Source organism: Takifugu flavidus, chromosome 3 (genome assembly GCF_003711565.1).
Source record: "Takifugu flavidus isolate HTHZ2018 chromosome 3, ASM371156v2, whole genome shotgun sequence".
NCBI classification, from domain to species: domain Eukaryota; kingdom Metazoa; phylum Chordata; class Actinopteri; order Tetraodontiformes; family Tetraodontidae; genus Takifugu; species Takifugu flavidus.
Genome location: NC_079522.1, coordinates 5,514,449 through 5,532,532, shown reverse-complemented (window position 1 = coordinate 5,532,532; position 18,084 = coordinate 5,514,449). Strand labels below are relative to the sequence as shown.

Here is an 18,084-nt window from a genome sequence, read left to right as displayed (position 1 = left end):
GTTTGCGTGGAAACTAATGATGGGAGAATATCCTCGTTCAATCAGCGCCTTGGCCTTAAAGGTGAAACGGTGCTGTGACCTCATGTGACTTCAGATATTAATTACCCAATCACGGATCTTAAAATATCCCTACAGATCCGGGAGGGTGTCATGGAGAATAATCACCTTTGGGGCAAAAAGTAAGCATGCTGGTGATTTTTGAATTGGATGACGATGGCAGTGGCCTTCACTGCTTACAGTGGAGTCACCAGAAGGCCAGCGTTGTCTGCTAGGCTCTGCTGTCACGATGCATCCTGTCTCCCTCCACCACGCGCACTAGATCCCTCCTCACCCTCACACTCTCCTTTCACCACTCTCAGCATCCTCCTCAGTTTCCAGGATCCTTTATGTGGCTGCAGAGAACCACCCACCTCCAATCACTCAGACCTGCCAGGAGGTCTCGCTTCACACAAAGGTCATCACTTTGCTGACCGTGCATTGACCAGGGATTGACCTTCGTAGGTTATTTTGGCTAAGGTGCAGAAAAACCAGATTATCTTAGCCCACAGTCATTAGTGCTGAGTCGGCCACAGCCAAAGCAGGTGAGCCTGTGGGCCACTTTTATGATTGTTCCCTGCTGATCATAAGCATAACCTTACTATGTGTTATGTAGTTATTTCTCCTGGTCAAATAAACCAGACTGGCCAGATAATCTCACCCCCTCCTCTGTCATTACTTTAAAGGCAGAAGGAATCTAATAAAAATGGATGAGAGAACTTGAATGACAAAGATAAACACAGTATCTGATTTTTTTTACATTTATAAAAAACGCCACATGCATTGCAATGATTGATTTAGATAATTGTCATTCAAACCATTCTTTTAATTATTAGTTTTCTGAGACAGAGCTGTTCAATTTGAATCAAGATTAATAACTGCAGTGGAATAACAGTACTTGCCGCCACCTTGTTGATGTTTAATTTAGCAGAAAAGTTCAAGAATCATATAAATAAGCATCACGGCAAACCTCCGATTTCATTATTATTTATAAAAACATAATTGTTTTGTGTGATTATATCGTTGCATACACATTAACAACAACTAAATCTTTCACTTTATCAGTCTAGCATGTATTATCCGTAGGTTTTTACCAAACACGCTTTATCAGAAAAAAAAACAACTGATAGGAAATTAAATGAGAGCGGAGAGTTTCGTCTTCGTCTAAGTCGTTACGTCATGCTGTTTCCGGCGCGCGCCCCATACATCAGGGTGGGCGGCGGTCTCTGGGGGCGTGGTTTCAAATCCCGCTTCTGACGTCATCGCCCCGTCCCTTAGGTTTAAACTTTAGAATGTATGTACTTTTGATAAATTTATGTTACATGAATTTCCGACTATCTTTTAGTAAAAACCTGTTCATTTAAACTTTTGAGTGCTTGATTTTAAAAAAAATATTGTGAGTATTTTTGAGTATTTATTTATTTTGTTGTCATTTTGCAGCGCCTAACATAACTAGTATCTATGTAACATGCGTGGATATTAAGACATTTCTAAATGTATCCATTTACCCCACTATGTAACTATGTTTGGAACATTCATTGTCGGTGTGATGACGATGGCCGTGTCCAACGGGGGCGCTGACTCTCCTTTAGCCTAGATTAATACAGATGGATTTTTTTTTTTTCACAATATCTCTCCTGTCAAGCATAAATTAAAAGACCACGTTTTCTGTCCACGTTTTCTGTCAATGTCACTAACAACACCCACCAAGTAACGGTTAATGGTAAGTGACAATTTTGCCTTTATCAAGACGGTGAGGGATCGTTAATTAAGGTCATATATTAACGGGCTGGAGAAGCTTTGGTGCTCAGCTGTGCCAGTAAAGAGAGCAATACTTGAGAGAAACGACTCATTAAATCACAAGGATGTTGCTGTCATGAAGCACAGCGGCTCATATTGGTTCTCTCTGCTGGTTCTCTCTGCATGGGCTTAAGGTAGTTCATTTAAATCAAAAAGCTCTCTTTTTTCCCTTTATTTTACATTTTCAAATTCGCCTGACAGAAAACTCCTTCGTTACGTACATGTTGTAATCGACATTGAAGTGGACATAATACTGTGAAAGGTTAGAAAAACAATCCTTCATGAATGATTTATGAAGAATTAAATAATAGATTTTTTTAAATCACTGTGCTAGCCCCAAACCGCAGGATGTTTTCTTCTAACAAATAAAATAAAGGCTGTAAATTCACTCTTGGACTTGGCATTTTGTCAACAAACAATATCACTTTTTCCTTCTTTTACCCCTGGAATCTATTTAATCTCTTTAAACATTAAACACGTGCATACAAAATGCACTGCTTGTTTGTTATCTTTTGTGTGAACATGCTACATGCTTTCCACCTGTGGAAGGCTAACACCTGTGCACTACGGTAGGAGATGATTTTGTCCTTCACTGTCAACGTCCATCCAGCAGCTGCCTTTGATGGTTTTATGCAACCTCATTAAGATGCAGTAACGTGACTTGAGCAGTTGAGATTACATTCTACATACATGTAGACATATAGAAACCCAAGTCTACAGCAACTGCTCTGGCATGTAAAGGCTATTGCAAACACAACAGTCAGCAGACAACAAGCAAAACACGGAAGACTGCAAAAATGTAAGACACTGCTGTGAACTCCCGCTTGTCTTGACATACCAGCTCTCGCCCCTCTTTCACAATGACCCATTAAAATTTTTGGGGGGTTGCAGGCTACACCCAAAGAAACTCCCAGAATGCTGGTCGTGTTAAAGATAAATAAATAAAAATCCCGTGCGTCAACGACGTCACCGCTCTTGGCTCCCATAGCGTTTCTGAGGTCGTGAACTTGGTGAGCAGAGTCCCTAATGGAGCAGCTCCGACTTGATTGACGTTGATGTTGCCGTGAAAAGACAATGTCCTCTCAGAGAGATGAAAGGAGCACAGGCTGGATTCCTCCCCCACCCTCCTTTTTTTATTTGCTTCAAGAAAGGACAACTTAGCTCTGCAGCAGAAATTGACAAATGAATGTACACTAATAATGCATCTTAATGAGGTACTGAGCCGCATTGGCCGTGCTGTTTCGTGGTTTCTCCGCTGCTGCACAGGGAAAGGTTCCTCTTTTTTGGAAAAAAGGCTTTAAGCAGACATTCCCACTTCCGCAGCCGTAGCACAAGGGCATCCTTGGGGTCTGATGTGGAGGGCTGTGTCATTTCGTTCAGAAGGGAGTAAGAACATCGTCACCAGGATGTGGATGCTGGATGAGGAGAGTGTGATTGTCGGTAAGCTTTGAGAAAATCCTTCTAATGTTATTGCATCTAAATCTATCAGGCCAATCGGGCGATCGATTACTTCTACTCCCATTTATTGGAGAACATTCTGTGTTTTTACTTGTTATATTTCAGTGTAAATATATTTCTCTAGATAGATTTCTCATCTAGCTTTTCTGAAAAGGGTGAATAAATTTGTCTCTCTAAATGTGTTTTGTTGCTTTGATGTACTTCTTCGTGAACAGCGAACTCCTTATTTGTCGGAATACAGGAAGTTAAACCTGGAATCGGCTGAAGCTGCACAAAGCGAAGCACTTTTTCCAGCAGTTTCACTTTCACTTCTTGTATTTCTGTCAGTGGCCTCCTCCGCGTGGCTCCCGAGGTTCCTCATGTAGTGAAAGCGCTTGTTTGCCGCCCACCCACGCGCAACTTCCCCCATTTCCCCCTTTGTCCCCTACTTCCTGTCACATACACATATAAACATGCAATTTTACCCCCTGCAGAGTCTGACGGAGCGGGCGAGTTTTCCTCCGAAGATGAAGGAGACATTCAGGTATCGCTGATGGGCGACAGCTATTAAGATACCTGTTGATTGTCGCATCTCCCTTAAGTGGAATGCGGGGGTGAACACATGAAACATCCTGGATTTATCTGGCCCCTGTTGAAATCAGATGAAGGAAAAGAAATGCAGCCACAAAGCAAGAGCCTATAAAACCTTTCCCAAACCTGATTACATGAAAATGTATTCATTTCAGTGCTGCTGATTTTCCCGCCGTGTGTCACTTTGCGGCTGATTGTTGTTTTACACTCGGCTTGTTGGTCCTTGATTATCAGAGTGCGATCCTGGAAATGCAGAGGGAGGAAGCCAATCAGAGGCTGAGGGAATTAGAGGAAGGTGAGAATTATTTCATCATCTTACCTGATTCCCGGAGACGCGTGCGTCAGAGGAGGCCACGTGTCTCTAAAGACAACAAAGTGTACAACAAAGACCGGATAAGTCCGATTTCTCCCGAGGCCTCCTCTTATAGAGGGGCGGCCGTGACAGCATTGAGAACGCTTCCACTTTCCGTTCCAGCCTCCAGTCAGCTCTTGAGAGAGATCGATATGCTGGAGATCCAGTTTCAGATCGAGCGCTCCTGCAGGGAGAGCGCGGAGGCGCTGGCCGTCAAAGTAAAACTCTTTGGCTTAAAATGTCCTTTTCCTTTTACGTATGACGAGAACTCATCGTCTTTATTTTCGCCAGATGAGCAAAGAGAACAGGGTCCTGAAGAGGGCGAGCCGCGCCCTGATGCCGCTCATCCCCGAGCTGTCCGAAGACCCCGCGGCTCTGACCTCTGACACCGAGACGGAGCCAGCGGTTAATTGCGAGACGCTCAACGGCTCCGAGGAGAGCGGCGACGACGATGAGCAGCTGCTGCTGAGTCAGGCCAAGATCGCCGGTCAGAGAAAAGCAGTCGCACGAGAAACGAGTGGAAGACGTAGAATGGATGAATGTACGGGGGCTCCAAAAGGAGCCTCGCATTGTGCCGGCTGAGAAAGCTGATTTTGTGGTCTTGTGGTCTAAATCATGTGCCTCACCAACACGTGTATCACAAAATTGTGAGTGTGTGCTTATGTGTGTGTGTACTCGTGTGTTTCAGAGCTGCAAACAATTGTAGATGGCCTGCTAACTGACAAGCTGCTGCTGGAGCAACAAATAGAGAATCTGACCAAAGAAGGGGTCGAACTCAGACAGCAGGTGTGTGTGTGTGTGTGTGTGTGTTGTGTGTGTGTGTGTCTGCCCGCGTGTGTTTTTGTTCCAGGTTTTTCTATTTTCTTTTGCACAGCTAGTCCTTCAGGTGGAAGAGAAAGAGGCCATAATGACTGAGATGAACAAACAGAGCAGGAACATGAGTAAAATTAAACGAGGTGAGTCAAATAGAACTTAGTACAACACTGCAAACACAATAAATGCCGTAAAGTGTCGTGTGAATAACGGGCGCGTGTGTGTGTTCGTGTAGTTTCCCAGCTCGTCACACAGGAGTTCACCGAGATGTCTCAGGAGCTGGAGCTTCAGAGGGGCCTCAGGCAGCACGCCGAAGACGTCGCCCACCAGGTGTGAGCGCGTTGCATCCATCCGAACGTGTGTGTGTGTGTGTTTCTGTGTTCGTCTCCTCAGCGCACATCATTCTGTCACACATTCACACCTACACACACCGAGGGTGACAGGTCGTGCCACAGGAAGGGCGCGGGTGTGCGTTTGGAGCTGACCTCGGAGCGACCGACGGGGGCGGGGGTGACGCGCGGCGTGTGTCCGTGCCTGAAGACTCCCGCGCACACACCTCTTCTCTCCGAGCGCAGTTGATTTGGCGGGACAGGAGAAGGGGGTCTCCATTCTTTATACTCACACCAATGACACTTCAGTCAAATCTGGGCTGGGGAGAGACATTCACACACAAACACACACACACACATCCATCCAGGACACTTATATGTGCAGTGAAAACACTTTTTTTTTCACCTAAAATACACATGCCCAAAGAACCCCCCCCCCCACACACACACACACACACACACAAACACACACACAGGTTTCTGCTGCCACAGCTGCTCCTATAATAAAAGCCCTTTTAAAAAAAAAAAAAAAAAAAACACCTTTCTGTTCCTTTCCCTCCCCATTTAGCCCCACCCCTCCTGTAATTAGTGGTCATCACTGCTGTCCAAGGAGAATAGTAGTCTTTAAGCACAACCTGTCTTTGCTTGACACCTTTATGTTTTGCCGAGCATATAGCAATTGTCGCCTTTGTGCGCGTTGTCCTCCATTTACCGGACAGGCGCACAATGGGCTGCATGGCGGGGGTGCTTACCTGTGAAAAGGACCCCCAACCGTTCACACAATTCAGCCCCTTTACTCTCAATTCATGGTTAAAAAAAAAACAGACCCCCTTCCCCCCCCCCCGTCGGGCTGAATGCTGCTTGTGTGCACCACTATTTGTCTGTTTTCATGTGTTTTGAAAACACCAACCATTCGCACCTCTTGTCTGTGGTGCATGGTGGTATAATGATGCGGGGGCCTCAAACAGGAAACAATTTGGACCTTTTTCTCCCTCTGTGTGTGTGCGTGCGTGTGTTTGTCTTTGTCTCTTTGTGAAGCCGAGCCGGTGTGTTTGTGTGTATGAAATAAATGCGTTAATTGCTGTGTGAAAATTGCTCCATGCTTAAGGGGGATGCAGATTAGAGGAGTATAATATGCAACGAGGGCCCTCGTGTTGCATTCACTGACACAGAGCTTTACAAGCCCGCTGCCTCAGCCTTCTCGCCGAAAATACTTCAAAGTTTGGTTTTTTTTCTCACACTTCCTGCCCTCCCGACCACAGATCTCATCTCCATGTAGGGATGGAAACTTTTCTAATCACCTTTTTGAAAAGGCAATTCGGATATTTTAGGAGTCAACATTTAAAATGTGTCTCTTTCTCATGAAACCATCAGGAAATAATGCCCGTCTTGCCCGTCTAAATAAACTCCTCACAAACAAACTCTCATTATGCAGCACTCTGACTGTTTTTAGTACACACTTGTCACATTTTCCTGCAAATCCAGGCAGCACTTGACATTTTTCAGTTTTCCCAAACCACCCACTTATCATAATGTGGCAAAAATGACGCTTTGTCTCACTGCGAAATCGCCCTGTTTGAATTGCCTGAGTCATCGGTGAAGCTGGTAAGTAATCCCAACAAGGCTTCAAGCCATTGTTCATCTAAACATCAGTTTAAAAACACTTTCTGCACATTACGACGGCCTCCCACAGCGCAGAAAATTAACAACCGCCCATCTCGCGTTATTCTCCCATTAATTGTGCTTCATTGTGGCGGATGGAGAGTTTTCTTTTGCTGTCTTTTTAATGGGAGCAGATAATCATACAGACGAGTGTAAGATGTCAGAAAAGTGACGCGAGGCCTTGGTTTGTCTTCCTAGCTGATGCACAAGGCCACCCAGGAGCAGGGCTCAGACGTGGACCTGGAGCTGCGGCGGGCGCTGGAGCAGGTCTCGATTATCGGCACGGCCCTCCGCGATATACAGCGCCATTATCAGGACCAGGTGAGTGAGGGTGCGATGAACGTGGGGGGGGGGGGGGGGGTAAAATGATGTTGTCACACTTCCCCCCCGCCCGTGCTAGCAGGGGACGCCATCCCGGTGTGGACGAGACGAGAATGGCGTCCTGTCTGAGGTACAGAGCCTGAAAGACCAGCTGGAGACGTGCGAGGAGCAAAGGGAAGACTTGGAAAGGCAGTTGGCTCAGGCCAACATGGCTGTCACACAGCTTCAGGGAGAAGGTAGCTCTGATTTAGGGAGCATACATTAAAAAAAGCCCAACACACTCTTTTAATATTTACAAGAATATTGTGCAAGCATGCTCGCAGATAATGAAGTTCACCACAAGGCGATCAAGGAAACCAAAATCGAGCAAACTCAGACTGAATAATGCAATGGCGGCACATGAAAGAAAGACTTCATTTGTTGTGATCTGACCCGATTGAATCTGTTCTTTTGATTCTGTGCAAAAAGCTCACAAAATGGCAAAAACCACATGAACAAAGCGTTCAGGAAAAGGCAGATCCCTTGTTTCAAACGCTTTCAGTCCGATTTTAAGTGCGTTTCTCCCCAAAGTGAGAGAGCTGCAAGACAAAGTGAATGAGGGGGACAAAGATGACGAGCCCGGGAACAGATCCGTGCCCCTCCCCCCACCCCCACCTCCTCCACCTCCAGCCACTACTGTCACCAAGTACGCCCCCCCTCCAAAAAAAACCCACCTTCTCTCGCATTTAAATAAATTTCCATCTAAACTTTGCAGTATATTAAGAGTGTTGACATTTTGACCTCTCTGACCCCTGCCCTAAAGCTCTGTTCCTGTCCTGAGGAAGAAAGCCAGGAAAGCCGAGCCACACAGTGAGTTTTTATTCACTTATAAAGACAGCAAAAATATTGCCTTTGTGTATAGAAAACACACAACATTTGCTCCTCTTGCGAGTCGCTTGGCATCGATCGGGCAAAAACCTGTAAGAAGAAAAGAGACTAAAATGTGTTTCGGGATTTAATATTTGATCCCTCAGCGCCTGACACCAGGGCAAACGCAGTGGAAGAAATGATGGAGAGAATCAAGAAAAGCATCGTCTTGAAGCCCGTCTGCAGAAAACAGGTGTGCACACTCAGTCCACGTGCAGGAGGACAAAAGCCTTTTTGCTTCACACCAGCGTCTGATTGTTCTGACTTTGCTTACAGGATGACGACAGCTCCTGGACGGTCAGTCGCCCCCGCCTGTTTGTGCTGTTTATCGTGACTCGGCCGTTACTGCCTGTCCACCAATCCGAGAATTGTTCTTGCAGGACCAGGGAGGCGAAAACAGGAAATCGGCCATCATGGAGCTGAAGGGAATGCTGGTAAGAATGTCTCACATTGGTATTCTGAGGCCACGAGTGACCGCTGTGTTTCTGAAGCCTCTCCATCAACTCTGCGCACCAGGACAAGATGAAACACCAGCCCCTCCGAAGAGAGGCGACGAGGAGGGGAACGGTCCGGAATGTGGAGGAGGCGGAGCTCCTGCGGGTTCTTCGGAGGAGGAGGAGAGTTATGGAAGACAATTGGGAGCCGAACGCCCCGACGGGTACGCTGTGCTGTCACTCCTCCGGTTTCATTATGTTTGCAATAAGCTGTAACAGCCAAATACAGTGTAGAACACCTGTGAATACATGGGAATTATTAAGTATATGTATGTCTGATCTTTTTGAAGGATTCATCTAATAAATATATATATATTTTTTGGGCAATACAGAAGCCTTTAAGCTGGAAACATGATGGCATTAAATACGTGGGTGTTGGAATTCTCTCTTCAGAGGGTTCAGAGTTGGAGCCAGTGGGAAGTTTGGCGCGGGCGGGCGAGAGCAGCAGCACCCCTGTGCTCCGGAGGCTGAGGCAGAACAGGGAGAAAAGGAACTCCCGCCTCCGAGCGTCGGCGCTGATCATCAGTCAGGCCGACTGAAAGGGTCAAAATGTCTCTTTTGGACCGATTGGACACCAAATGAATGAGTAAAAAGACGCATTTCCTCTATTAAAGTGAATTAAAAGACTTCTGTTTTATTGTCATGGTAACCGTTTTGGCGTGGTCAGAGGTCAGGTGTGAGAGCACGACTTCTGATTTCATCGTGTGATTTAGGGGGGAATTGTCCCAAAGGAATACCATCCTCCATTCATTCCAGGTCAGAACGTGTTGCGTGTCACGGCGGAGAAGGGGGACTCACTCAGGCATGTTTAATGTCCATTATCGTCCCTTTTGGTTTGAGATGATCTAAGTGCATGTTGAAGTTTTTATTACGGAAAATAACCTAGATATTTAAAAAGAAACACTCAGGGTATATGAAAACCCTTCCCCGCTCCTCTTCCAGGGTGTCGGACTCTTAAAATGCCATTTGGCAGAAAGATGGAGCCTGCTTGTTATTTCAGCACATTAAAGCTCTCACGCCAAGAGCCCAGAGGTGCCATCGAGATAAGAGCCCCCGGTGATCTTCGTCACCTCCGTCTGAAAGTAGCCCACGATGCAGCAGGTGGGCTTTTGTTTTCTCACCTCCGCAACCGGTAATGTATATGTTTGCATGCATGAACGAGTGAATGGAAGCGCCGTCACTCTCCTCTATCAAATCTGCCTTTGTGAAAAAGCATTCGGAGAGCAAAGGACAGAAATTACCCTCGCCTTTGACTCTGACACCATTTTAGTGTCTTCACACTGTTTCACATTATATATTTACTTTATTTGGCTCTTTTATCCGGGAGGTCCCCGCGTGATCTCTATAACACATTCATTTTTTATTGGTCTCCTCCTGAATCGCAGAGGTGTGACACAGCTTTTAAGGTGCGGTAATGTATTCTGCTGCTTAGGCACTGTGTCATTGGCCAATAAAAAAAAAAGGAGTGGAACAAAGACAAGAACACTGCTACATCAAAAACGACACACCAGTGTGTAAAATTACAAGCTGATCTGATTTCAACATAAGGAAACTCTGCCCTGAATTAACTTCAGCTGCAGCGTGTGACATTTGCTCCGAACACTAAGTCTGTGCCCCGCTGAATTATTCAAGCCTGATACTGGCGGGCCAGGTTTGGCACCACAGCAGTTCCTCTCCATTAATGTCATAATATTACTGGAAATGATGCCCTGATTTAGAAAACAATCTGCAGATGGATGTCAGAAAGGGTGGCTGCCCGACTAAATGCACCTCACGTCTCTGTGATAGACAACAGTGATCCATCTCAGATGCCCTTTCAGTCAATAAGCCCTCTGAGAAGCCCCGCGACACACAACAGGTGTCATATTTACTGTTTTTGCCCATTTGTGCTGACATATATTAGAGTAGATGTTATTAGCTTCACGCACGCATGTCAAAATGTTATTTGCTCCTACGAAGACCCAAACAGCCCTTATTTATCTTGGAAAACAATTAAGGACAACCTATGTCATCACCTCGGCGCCTTTGGCCCATTGGATGCCTTTGGCCGTCTAACATGTATTCATGTTAAAGAGCTCGGGTGTATAAGTCTGATTAACAGGATTCGGGATGGGCTGTTGGTCAGAACAAGCAAAAAAAAAAAAGTTTATTCACAAATTTGAGGTTAAGTAGGAATTTTCAGGTTCTGAATGCAAGAAAGTAGAGATATACTATTCTTAAGGCTTAGGTTAGGCAATATCCAAAGAACAGGGTAGAAAGTAAGACTTTAACCTGTAAGGATCTCGTTTATGTGCAGAATAAGGTTGTGAATGAGGCAAAGAGAATCAATTTCGCCGCCACTCACGGAGCAGGTCCGTCTAGTTTAGTCGCTATTCACCCTCCGACCACTGGGGGCAGAATACTAGAAATAAAGCCCACAGCGCTTCTTCTGCCTTCCTCAGCCTGCCCAAAAACACTGGCGTGTTGCTACTAACTAGCAGCCGGCTAGCTGTTTCTGCATTAATTCCCACGTTTTTGACGGGTTGCGTCGTATGCACAGAGATGTGGTTTATTTATTTGCTCAGCTGGCTGTCGTTGGTCATTCAGATATCCTTCGTGACTCTAGCAATAGGTAGGTGTTTCAGTAATACGCCGCACTGTGTGCTAGCTGTTAGCGGGCGGTGCTGCAGAATGTACGTAGACAAACCTCAGTTTCAAACTGTTCCACCGTGACAGTATTCGCCAATACACCTATTAAATGGCAAATATCCGTAGAAACCCGCCCCGAGAGGCCAGTTTGGTGCTCCTTCGCGCAGTTATTGATGGCTTATAACCTAGTTTGCCGTCTTCGTATGTAGTTGTGAACATGCGTAGGTAGACTTTGAATGATAATTGTTTCAAATGTCTCAACTTCCTTTCGTTCTCTAGTCTCTATTGAACGGCTGCAGAATGCAGCACTGTCTGTCTTCAACATGCACTTGTTAATTCATAGTTTTATCATTATTCCCCATTCAAAAGATTGGAACTAACAGCATATTTATTGTATATTTTAAACATCTATAAAGTTTCGGTCCACGTTGCCCTTTTTCTTTTTTTACCTGGCCACGTAACACGTTCCTCCTCCTGTCAACTTCCGTATTATTTGCAATATTTTGTTTCTGCACATTTAGTCTGTTTTTAAGGTCTTATTTCTCAGTGTTGGCATTGTTGAAGCTGGAAAGAACTTTGGTTTTATTTTAGGTGTTACACAGTAACACGAATTTCAGGTTAGCTGCATCAGAAAACTGATCGACATTAGCTAATTTATGTACATTCACCAGTAGGACATTTCGGATGAAATTATTTCTCTGCGTCCCAAAGTCCAATCATGCAGCTGGATAGATGAAAATGGATGTAAATATTGATTTGATGTTTTTTTTGGTTGCTTGTAATGATGTATATTTGTTTTCATTTAGCTGCCGGCCTTTATTACTTGGCAGAATTAATAGAAGAATACACAGTTGCCACCAGTCGAATAATAAAATATATGATAATGGTGAGTAGTAATGAATTCACAGAGGTCTCAACAGAGTACCATCAACAGCTCATTTGTACCTATTTGTATGAATGTTTGCAGTTTTCGACAGCCGTGCTGGCAGGTCTCTATTTGTTTGAAAGTTTCCCCTTATTGATGGTGGGAATCGGCCTCTTCACCAACGTGGTCTACTTCGGCCTCTTGCAAACGTTCCCCTATATAATGTTGAGCTCCCCAAACTTCATTCTGTCCTGTGGTAAGTCCCCCTCACGCTACTACTTTGTTTATAATCGACACATTTAAATGGATCAATATATAAGCATTATTTTAAATGTCCCTGTTTTTTCTGCTTTGTGTTCTGCCAGTGTTGGTGGTGGTTAACCATTACATGGCCTTCCAGTACTTTGCACAAGAGTATTACCCCTTTTCTGAGGTAAAGTCAGCTCAGATTTATGATCTACACATTCTACAGTGTTTTTGTTGTCTGTCTGGGACTCATTCTCGTTTGTATGGTTCCTGACTTCTGAATCAAGGTGCTGGCCTACTTCACCATCTGCCTCTGGGTGATTCCTTTCGCCTTCTTCGTGTCTCTGTCAGCGGGGGAAAATGTGCTTCCGTCCACCATGCAGCAAGGAGGTGAGATCTCGTTTGGCCGCTTGCCTTTTTGTTTCTTTCGACAGAACAAATGCAACAGCACTTTGTGCTAATGCCACAAATGTGGCAACCAGTGATCTAATATAATCAGGCTGCAGGGTTTAATGTCAATCGGATCAAATTTAGCATCTTCGTTTTGTGGCAGTCCTCCAGATGTACATGTGGCATTGGCATTTACCCAAAACTGGTGCACAATATGTATTTATTCATTTGCCTTGGATGACAAAACCTCTTTTTAAAATGACAAAAGACACCTTTCATCTCTTTAGGCACAGATATAGTCAGTTGCTTCTGAATATTTTGAATCTTGGTCATCCTTGGCTCCGTCTTTGAGGGATTGGGCTGAGAAGTGAAGGGTTCTCTATTCAAGCTTGGGTGCAGACAAAACATGCAAGGTGTTCTGATAGTAAAGGAACCCAGGACACCTTCACATCACCGGCGAGGTACCCTTGAGCAAGGTACCCTCCCCGTGACATACAAAGGGATATTACGGTCAAGAAAAGAGGGGCCAAAATCTATAGAACCTTCTATAAAAAATGATATTTTATCCCAGGAAAAGAGTGTGAATCCCATTTTTCTCCCTAGATGATGTGGTGTCTAATTACTTCACCAAGGGAAAGAGGGGGAAAAGATCTGGAATCCTCCACGTGTTCTCTGTCCTGAAGGAGGCAGTGCTGCCCAGCCGACAGAAGATGTACTGAGCTGCCCAGACAAGGGGGCGCAGCCCCAGGCTTGGGGCGTGTCCGTGTGTGTGTTAATGTATGTGTTGATTGCGAGGGGGAAGCAGAAAGGACTATGGAATTCTGTTCTGGAGATGCGATTTAAAAGAAACTGGGGCCAAAAGGCAAGAAGCAAAGTGGACAGAAGAGCACTTCCTGCTGGGGAAGGCCCGAGTTTACACAGGCCGTGTTTGTCTGCCAACATGGACGCGAGGCCTCACCCAGGTGAGATCTCCTCTGTAGCATGGCTCAACGTGTCATGTTAGACTCTTTTTATAAGATTTGGCATATTTATATGCAGGGTGTGAAATTAACCACCAGAAACCTGAACATTTTAACTTTGATAGATCCACACTTCACTTTTCTGTCACAGGTTGTGTCTGCTGTTGTTTCTGCGTTGCTCATCTTCATTGAATGTGCACATGTTGCGCTGATGATGAAAGTAACATTAGACAAAATAAGGCAGCGAGAAGCCAGAAAGATAAACTTGATGGGTAAATGTGGAGCTTAAATTTTGATGCGCTGCTCCTGGAAAGGAATAAGATCTGCAGGCTTGGTTTCTTTTATTGAGAAAAGGCGATCTAGTTTAATTAAGAGGAAAGGAAAAATCACATTTTGCAAGTTGTGTTACACAAATTAAAAAAGAAACGGTGAGTTTCACAGAGAAGACCCATTTCACTCACCTTCATTTTTTACCCTCTCGTCAGTTGCTGCGCTCGGGAACGCGCTTGTCTTTTTTGGACTGTTTGTAAGATTTCTTAGTAACGACTGATTTTTGTACATCGACAGTTCAGATGACAAAAGGTAGACGCACTTCAAAGATCGATCCTGGGCAATTACCCGGTAACCAGGTGGTTCTGACAAGAGCTGCTTAAAACGGTTTGATGGAAATATTAAAGAAATTGAAATTCTGTTTCTGTTTATTGGTTTTTTACTCGTTACTAACAGCTCCTGATATTCGGTATGCACTCAAAAGAAAAATAAAAGACGTTATTGGAGTATGTGAGACAAAATGTTTAAATGGGTTCAAACATACAATTATGTACATTTACATTAAGTGCAAAGTTAATATAAACGGCGCTTTCTTTGCGGCCCTCGGCCCCCTGAGGCCAGTGTGAAGCACTCCTCAAAGTAAAGAAAAACAAAGACGAGAGCACACAACGCCGGCTGACAGCTCCACACCTGCCGCTGACAAGAGCTCACCTGGATCCCGAAGACGGTCCCTGAGGGGGATCGTGGAAAGTGCAAAGATCCCAAGGGTGACGGGTGACCCAGTTCACCCAGGTTTTTCTCACCTTTCGGGAGCACAGCATCTGGGAGAGTGGCGTTTGTGTCACGTTGAGCCGACCTGGTGGGGTGGCAGACTGTCTCCTTCACAATAATCATATGTGAGCGCCTCATATATGAGTATAAGTCGGGGCGAGGGTCAGTAGTGTCCAGGCTCCAGCACCTCAGCCAGGTGCATTGCCACCTCAGTCCAGGGAGAGGTGTTCTTCTCCAGGGGGTATCTTCGGTGCTGGACCTCTGTGATGTCCCATGGCTCAAAGTGGCGGGAGGAGGAGATCCTGGAGGGGAACGCTTTAGGGAACAACACCCTCTTGAGGACGTCCGTGGGCAGGTCAGGCAACTGGTGAGGCGTACGGTCCCATTTTGTGACGTACTCTAGCTGCCTGCTGCTGCGTTCCATCATTATGATGCTGTCCCGGAGATCAGGCTTCTCCGGGCGGAGGCCTGCGAAAATGGTCCAAGGGTTCGAGGCGGGGGGTTGCTGCTTCAGAGGATGTGTGGGAGGTTTCCACTTGGCTCTGGTCCCATCTGATGGAACGCACTGGGTGTGATACTGACTTACTGGGACCACATAGGAGAAATCCTTCACAGGAAAACCTTTCCTACTTGCCCACTCTGCCATCTTTACGTCGCTAAGTGCCTAAAGGTTAATACAGATAAGTTAGTTTTCATTAAGTGAAATGTTGCTTTTTGACTTAAATGATGAATAACTGAAATATACTTTAAAATATGGGGTATTGTTACTGCTTTAAAAAATAATATGGGAACACTTCCACCACGTGTAAAACTGACTTTTTTGCTGCGTTCATTCATGTTGACCTGTCGGGTGAGATCTCTGTGTAAATCCCAAACGAGCTTCCTCTCCTGCAACTCCTTCTTCTTAGCTTCTTGCCACATGTGGCTTCTTAGGTGCCTGCACAAAAAGAAAATCTTTAAATCTGTGAATAAGGAGGCACTCCTTTTCTCCGCTGATTACCTTGCTACCTCCCTGTGGCACCCCATGCGTGCCCAATCTAGAGGAGTGTTTCCCATGTCATCCTGGGCCAAAATGTCTGCTCCAGCTTGGATGAGGGTCTCTACACAGTCCAGTAGGCCTTCTGAGGCAGCCAAGTGCAGTGGGGTTGCCCCTGAATTTGTTTTACTATCAAAAAAAAAGAAGCTTTTAACTCGTCTCATTGTAATTATGTGGTGAAAATAGGCGTAAATATGCATAAAAGGATTACACGTTGATGTCGGCCCCTTGCTGTAGCAAATATCTGAGGCACGAAGAGGTGCGAGGCCAACTCTGAGAGGACATGACCATGTGAACAGCCCGGCGACCCTGCAGGTCACTGCTGTTGATCAAGCTCAGACTTGACTCCAGGAGTTGCTTAATAGTAGCCAGCTGACCATAAAGACAGGCCACATGGAAAGCTGGCTGTCCCTGCAGGATAATGCACACACAGTAAGTCTCCAGAGGACTTAAGAGGATTAATCAATAATTCCAAAGGGATATATTTGTGTATCTAAGCACATTTGGATATAACGTCATTGTTTTTTAGTCTCTACTGGTTTGTGATTTATCCTTTATTCCACAGCAGTAAATGCCCAACAAAATAAAAGTCCTGTACTCCTACATTCTATTATTTTTGCCATTATTTTTCTATATTTATTCTAATAATAATATTCCATAAACTAAAGATAAAGTGGAAAAATCTGCAAATTGTCCAAATTACTTGATTAATAATTTTCAGGTGTGTGCATTTTATTTTGAAATGGGCATTTATTTCAATGAGGACTTCCTTAATATTTTTTAAATGTAATGTCAACTTTCCCCACTATGGAAATATACTAAATTCAATGATTTGACCTTTGTGTTTTCAGTAATATTCATTTTCTCCTCGCTTTTAGCAGCAGGACACATCTCCGCCGGGGCCACATGGGCACGTTTCCTGCTAAAGACAAACAACTTTAAAATAAATAAATAAAATCAACCGTTTAAACCCTTAAGATAACCAGTAAGTAGCCCTGAAATCTTTTTTTAAGACAACACAGCCATTAGCTCGCAGACAGTCCAGTTGTCCGCAACAAGTAGCCCGAATTTGCTAACAAACTTTATTACAATCACTACAGCTACAGCCCGACGGACGGCTATTAAATGATTATTGCTGTTACCCTATGAGCTCGGGGCAAATATTTTACCTTAATTACCTTTTCTTACATTTCACACGCTTCTTTTTGCCAGATTTGTTGGACGACTCCATTGTTGCCATAGAAACGCGGTAGCTAGGCTTACTTCCTGCCCCACGACAGCTCGCGCGCCATCTTCCGGTCTAATGATTTCTGAAGGTATTTATTTCTGTGTTTTCTATTTTACTTGAGTTTTAAAGTGATTTGCATTACCTCCGCTCTACGTGACCATGGTTATTGCTGTAGAAATACATCTGTAACACTGCATTTTGTATTGAATGGGAAATCGTGCATTTAAAGTAAGTTTCACCCTAAGATTATTCTCCATTTTCTTCACATTTGCTAGAAGCCTCTAGAAAAAAGCTGCAAATGCGCAAAGATTATTCAGCATCCATGCGGGACATGTTTTATTAATGCAGCCTTTATCTGCATGTAATTGTATGCCATTCCTCCTCTTCGTGGATAAAACCCAAAGTAAAAGCTCATGTCCTTACAGGATATTCAGCAACACATGTTTAAGGCAGCTCAATAGATTGTGACAGATACATGCAAATGAGTAGCTGCAGGCATGGCAGAAATGGATACTTGCCCTCTTGCATGTGGATCACAGTGCTCTTGTCAATTACGCCCCCGGATCAGTATTGACAGTGAATTAAAATTGACAATGTGCACTTGGACCTGATTAAAGCAGATCAATCTGCTGCTGTCAAGGCCTCAGGTCCATTCCCTTCCATCGCACCCTTGGCCTACAGCTATGGCAGAGTTGCCCTCATGACTTGAAACAGTTGCATTCTCCACTTTTCAGTGCTGGTAACGGCTCAGTTGGTGTTGGGCCACTCTGATATTCACCACTTGACCTTTGCCTGAACTATAGGCTTGTTTTTTGCCGTCAGGTCTAACGGAAGCAGAATTCAATTGGAGGGTTGCCTCTTTTTTTTTAACGTTCACTACGTTTTGTACAGCATCTTACAGAATTTAATGCTTCGAATGGAATTGGTGAATATGTCGAATGACGGTGTTT

The 18,084-nt window shown here is 44.7% G+C and overlaps 3 protein-coding genes across 10 annotated transcripts; 2 read left to right on the top strand and 1 right to left on the bottom strand.

Annotated features, from left to right (window-relative positions):
* Nucleotides 1-1,661: 1,661 nt before the first annotated feature.
* Nucleotides 1,662-9,368, top strand: shtn2 (shootin 2). 5 transcript variants are annotated; one of them, XM_057027380.1, is made up of 18 exons: nucleotides 1,662-1,759; nucleotides 3,160-3,276; nucleotides 3,768-3,817; nucleotides 4,099-4,159; nucleotides 4,340-4,434; nucleotides 4,508-4,703; nucleotides 4,905-5,002; nucleotides 5,091-5,172; nucleotides 5,265-5,359; nucleotides 7,219-7,341; nucleotides 7,421-7,577; nucleotides 7,912-8,026; nucleotides 8,144-8,190; nucleotides 8,346-8,440; nucleotides 8,524-8,544; nucleotides 8,628-8,681; nucleotides 8,764-8,905; nucleotides 9,074-9,214. In XM_057027380.1, exons 2-18 carry the CDS (start codon nucleotides 3,189-3,191, stop codon nucleotides 9,094-9,096), a joined length of 1,542 nt encoding a protein of 513 aa, XP_056883360.1. In that variant the 5' UTR covers nucleotides 1,662-1,759; nucleotides 3,160-3,188; the 3' UTR covers nucleotides 9,097-9,214. The 5 variants fall into 5 exon arrangements, with proteins under 5 accessions (XP_056883360.1, XP_056883357.1, XP_056883359.1 ...); XM_057027377.1 differs by having other exon boundaries at nucleotides 1,664-1,759; nucleotides 7,424-7,577; nucleotides 9,135-9,368; XM_057027376.1 differs by having other exon boundaries at nucleotides 1,666-1,759; nucleotides 9,135-9,368.
* Nucleotides 9,369-11,162: 1,794 nt separating this feature from the next.
* tex261 (testis expressed 261) lies at nucleotides 11,163-14,520 on the top strand. Its single transcript, XM_057027395.1, has 6 exons — nucleotides 11,163-11,352; nucleotides 12,176-12,255; nucleotides 12,337-12,490; nucleotides 12,600-12,667; nucleotides 12,768-12,870; nucleotides 13,474-14,520. The coding sequence occupies exons 1-6, from the start codon at nucleotides 11,283-11,285 to the stop codon at nucleotides 13,587-13,589; spliced, it is 591 nt and encodes a 196-aa protein (XP_056883375.1). The 5' UTR covers nucleotides 11,163-11,282; the 3' UTR covers nucleotides 13,590-14,520.
* Nucleotides 14,521-14,597: 77 nt separating this feature from the next.
* On the bottom strand, nucleotides 14,598-17,188 carry ankrd53 (ankyrin repeat domain 53). 4 transcript variants are annotated; one of them, XM_057027390.1, is made up of 7 exons: nucleotides 17,085-17,188; nucleotides 16,744-16,828; nucleotides 16,118-16,317; nucleotides 15,871-16,035; nucleotides 15,687-15,807; nucleotides 15,501-15,534; nucleotides 14,598-15,422 (listed from the first exon to the last, which is right to left on the bottom strand). In XM_057027390.1, exons 1-7 carry the CDS (start codon nucleotides 17,144-17,146, stop codon nucleotides 15,034-15,036), a joined length of 1,056 nt encoding a protein of 351 aa, XP_056883370.1. In that variant the 5' UTR covers nucleotides 17,147-17,188; the 3' UTR covers nucleotides 14,598-15,033. The 4 variants fall into 4 exon arrangements, with proteins under 4 accessions (XP_056883370.1, XP_056883368.1, XP_056883369.1 ...); XM_057027388.1 differs by having other exon boundaries at nucleotides 14,598-15,534; XM_057027389.1 differs by having other exon boundaries at nucleotides 14,598-15,534; nucleotides 16,744-16,825; nucleotides 17,085-17,172.
* Nucleotides 17,189-18,084: the final 896 nt, after the last annotated feature.

Excerpts from the sequence above, each read along its gene's own strand:
- tex261 (XM_057027395.1), top strand. The coding sequence starts at position 11,283 with ATGTGGTTTATTTATTTGCTCAGCTGGCTGTCGTTGGTCATTCAGATA. Across the intron at positions 12,256-12,336 it reads TAATAAAATATATGATAATG|TTTTCGACAGCCGTGCTGGC; the intron begins GTGAGTAGTAAT and ends GAATGTTTGCAG. Across the intron at positions 12,668-12,767 it reads AGTATTACCCCTTTTCTGAG|GTGCTGGCCTACTTCACCAT; the intron begins GTAAAGTCAGCT and ends TTCTGAATCAAG.
- ankrd53 (XM_057027388.1), bottom strand. The coding sequence starts at position 17,146 with ATGGCAACAATGGAGTCGTCCAACAAATCTGGCAAAAAGAAGCGTGTG. Across the intron at positions 16,036-16,117 it reads CAAGGGGCCGACATCAACGT|TAAAACAAATTCAGGGGCAA; the intron begins GTAATCCTTTTA and ends TTTTTTTGATAG. Across the intron at positions 15,535-15,686 it reads TGAATGAACGCAGCAAAAAA|GCACTTAGCGACGTAAAGAT; the intron begins GTCAGTTTTACA and ends ATTAACCTTTAG.
- shtn2 (XM_057027376.1), top strand. The coding sequence starts at position 3,189 with ATGTGGAGGGCTGTGTCATTTCGTTCAGAAGGGAGTAAGAACATCGTC. Across the intron at positions 3,277-3,767 it reads TGAGGAGAGTGTGATTGTCG|AGTCTGACGGAGCGGGCGAG; the intron begins GTAAGCTTTGAG and ends TACCCCCTGCAG. Across the intron at positions 8,682-8,763 it reads TGGAGCTGAAGGGAATGCTG|GACAAGATGAAACACCAGCC; the intron begins GTAAGAATGTCT and ends TCTGCGCACCAG.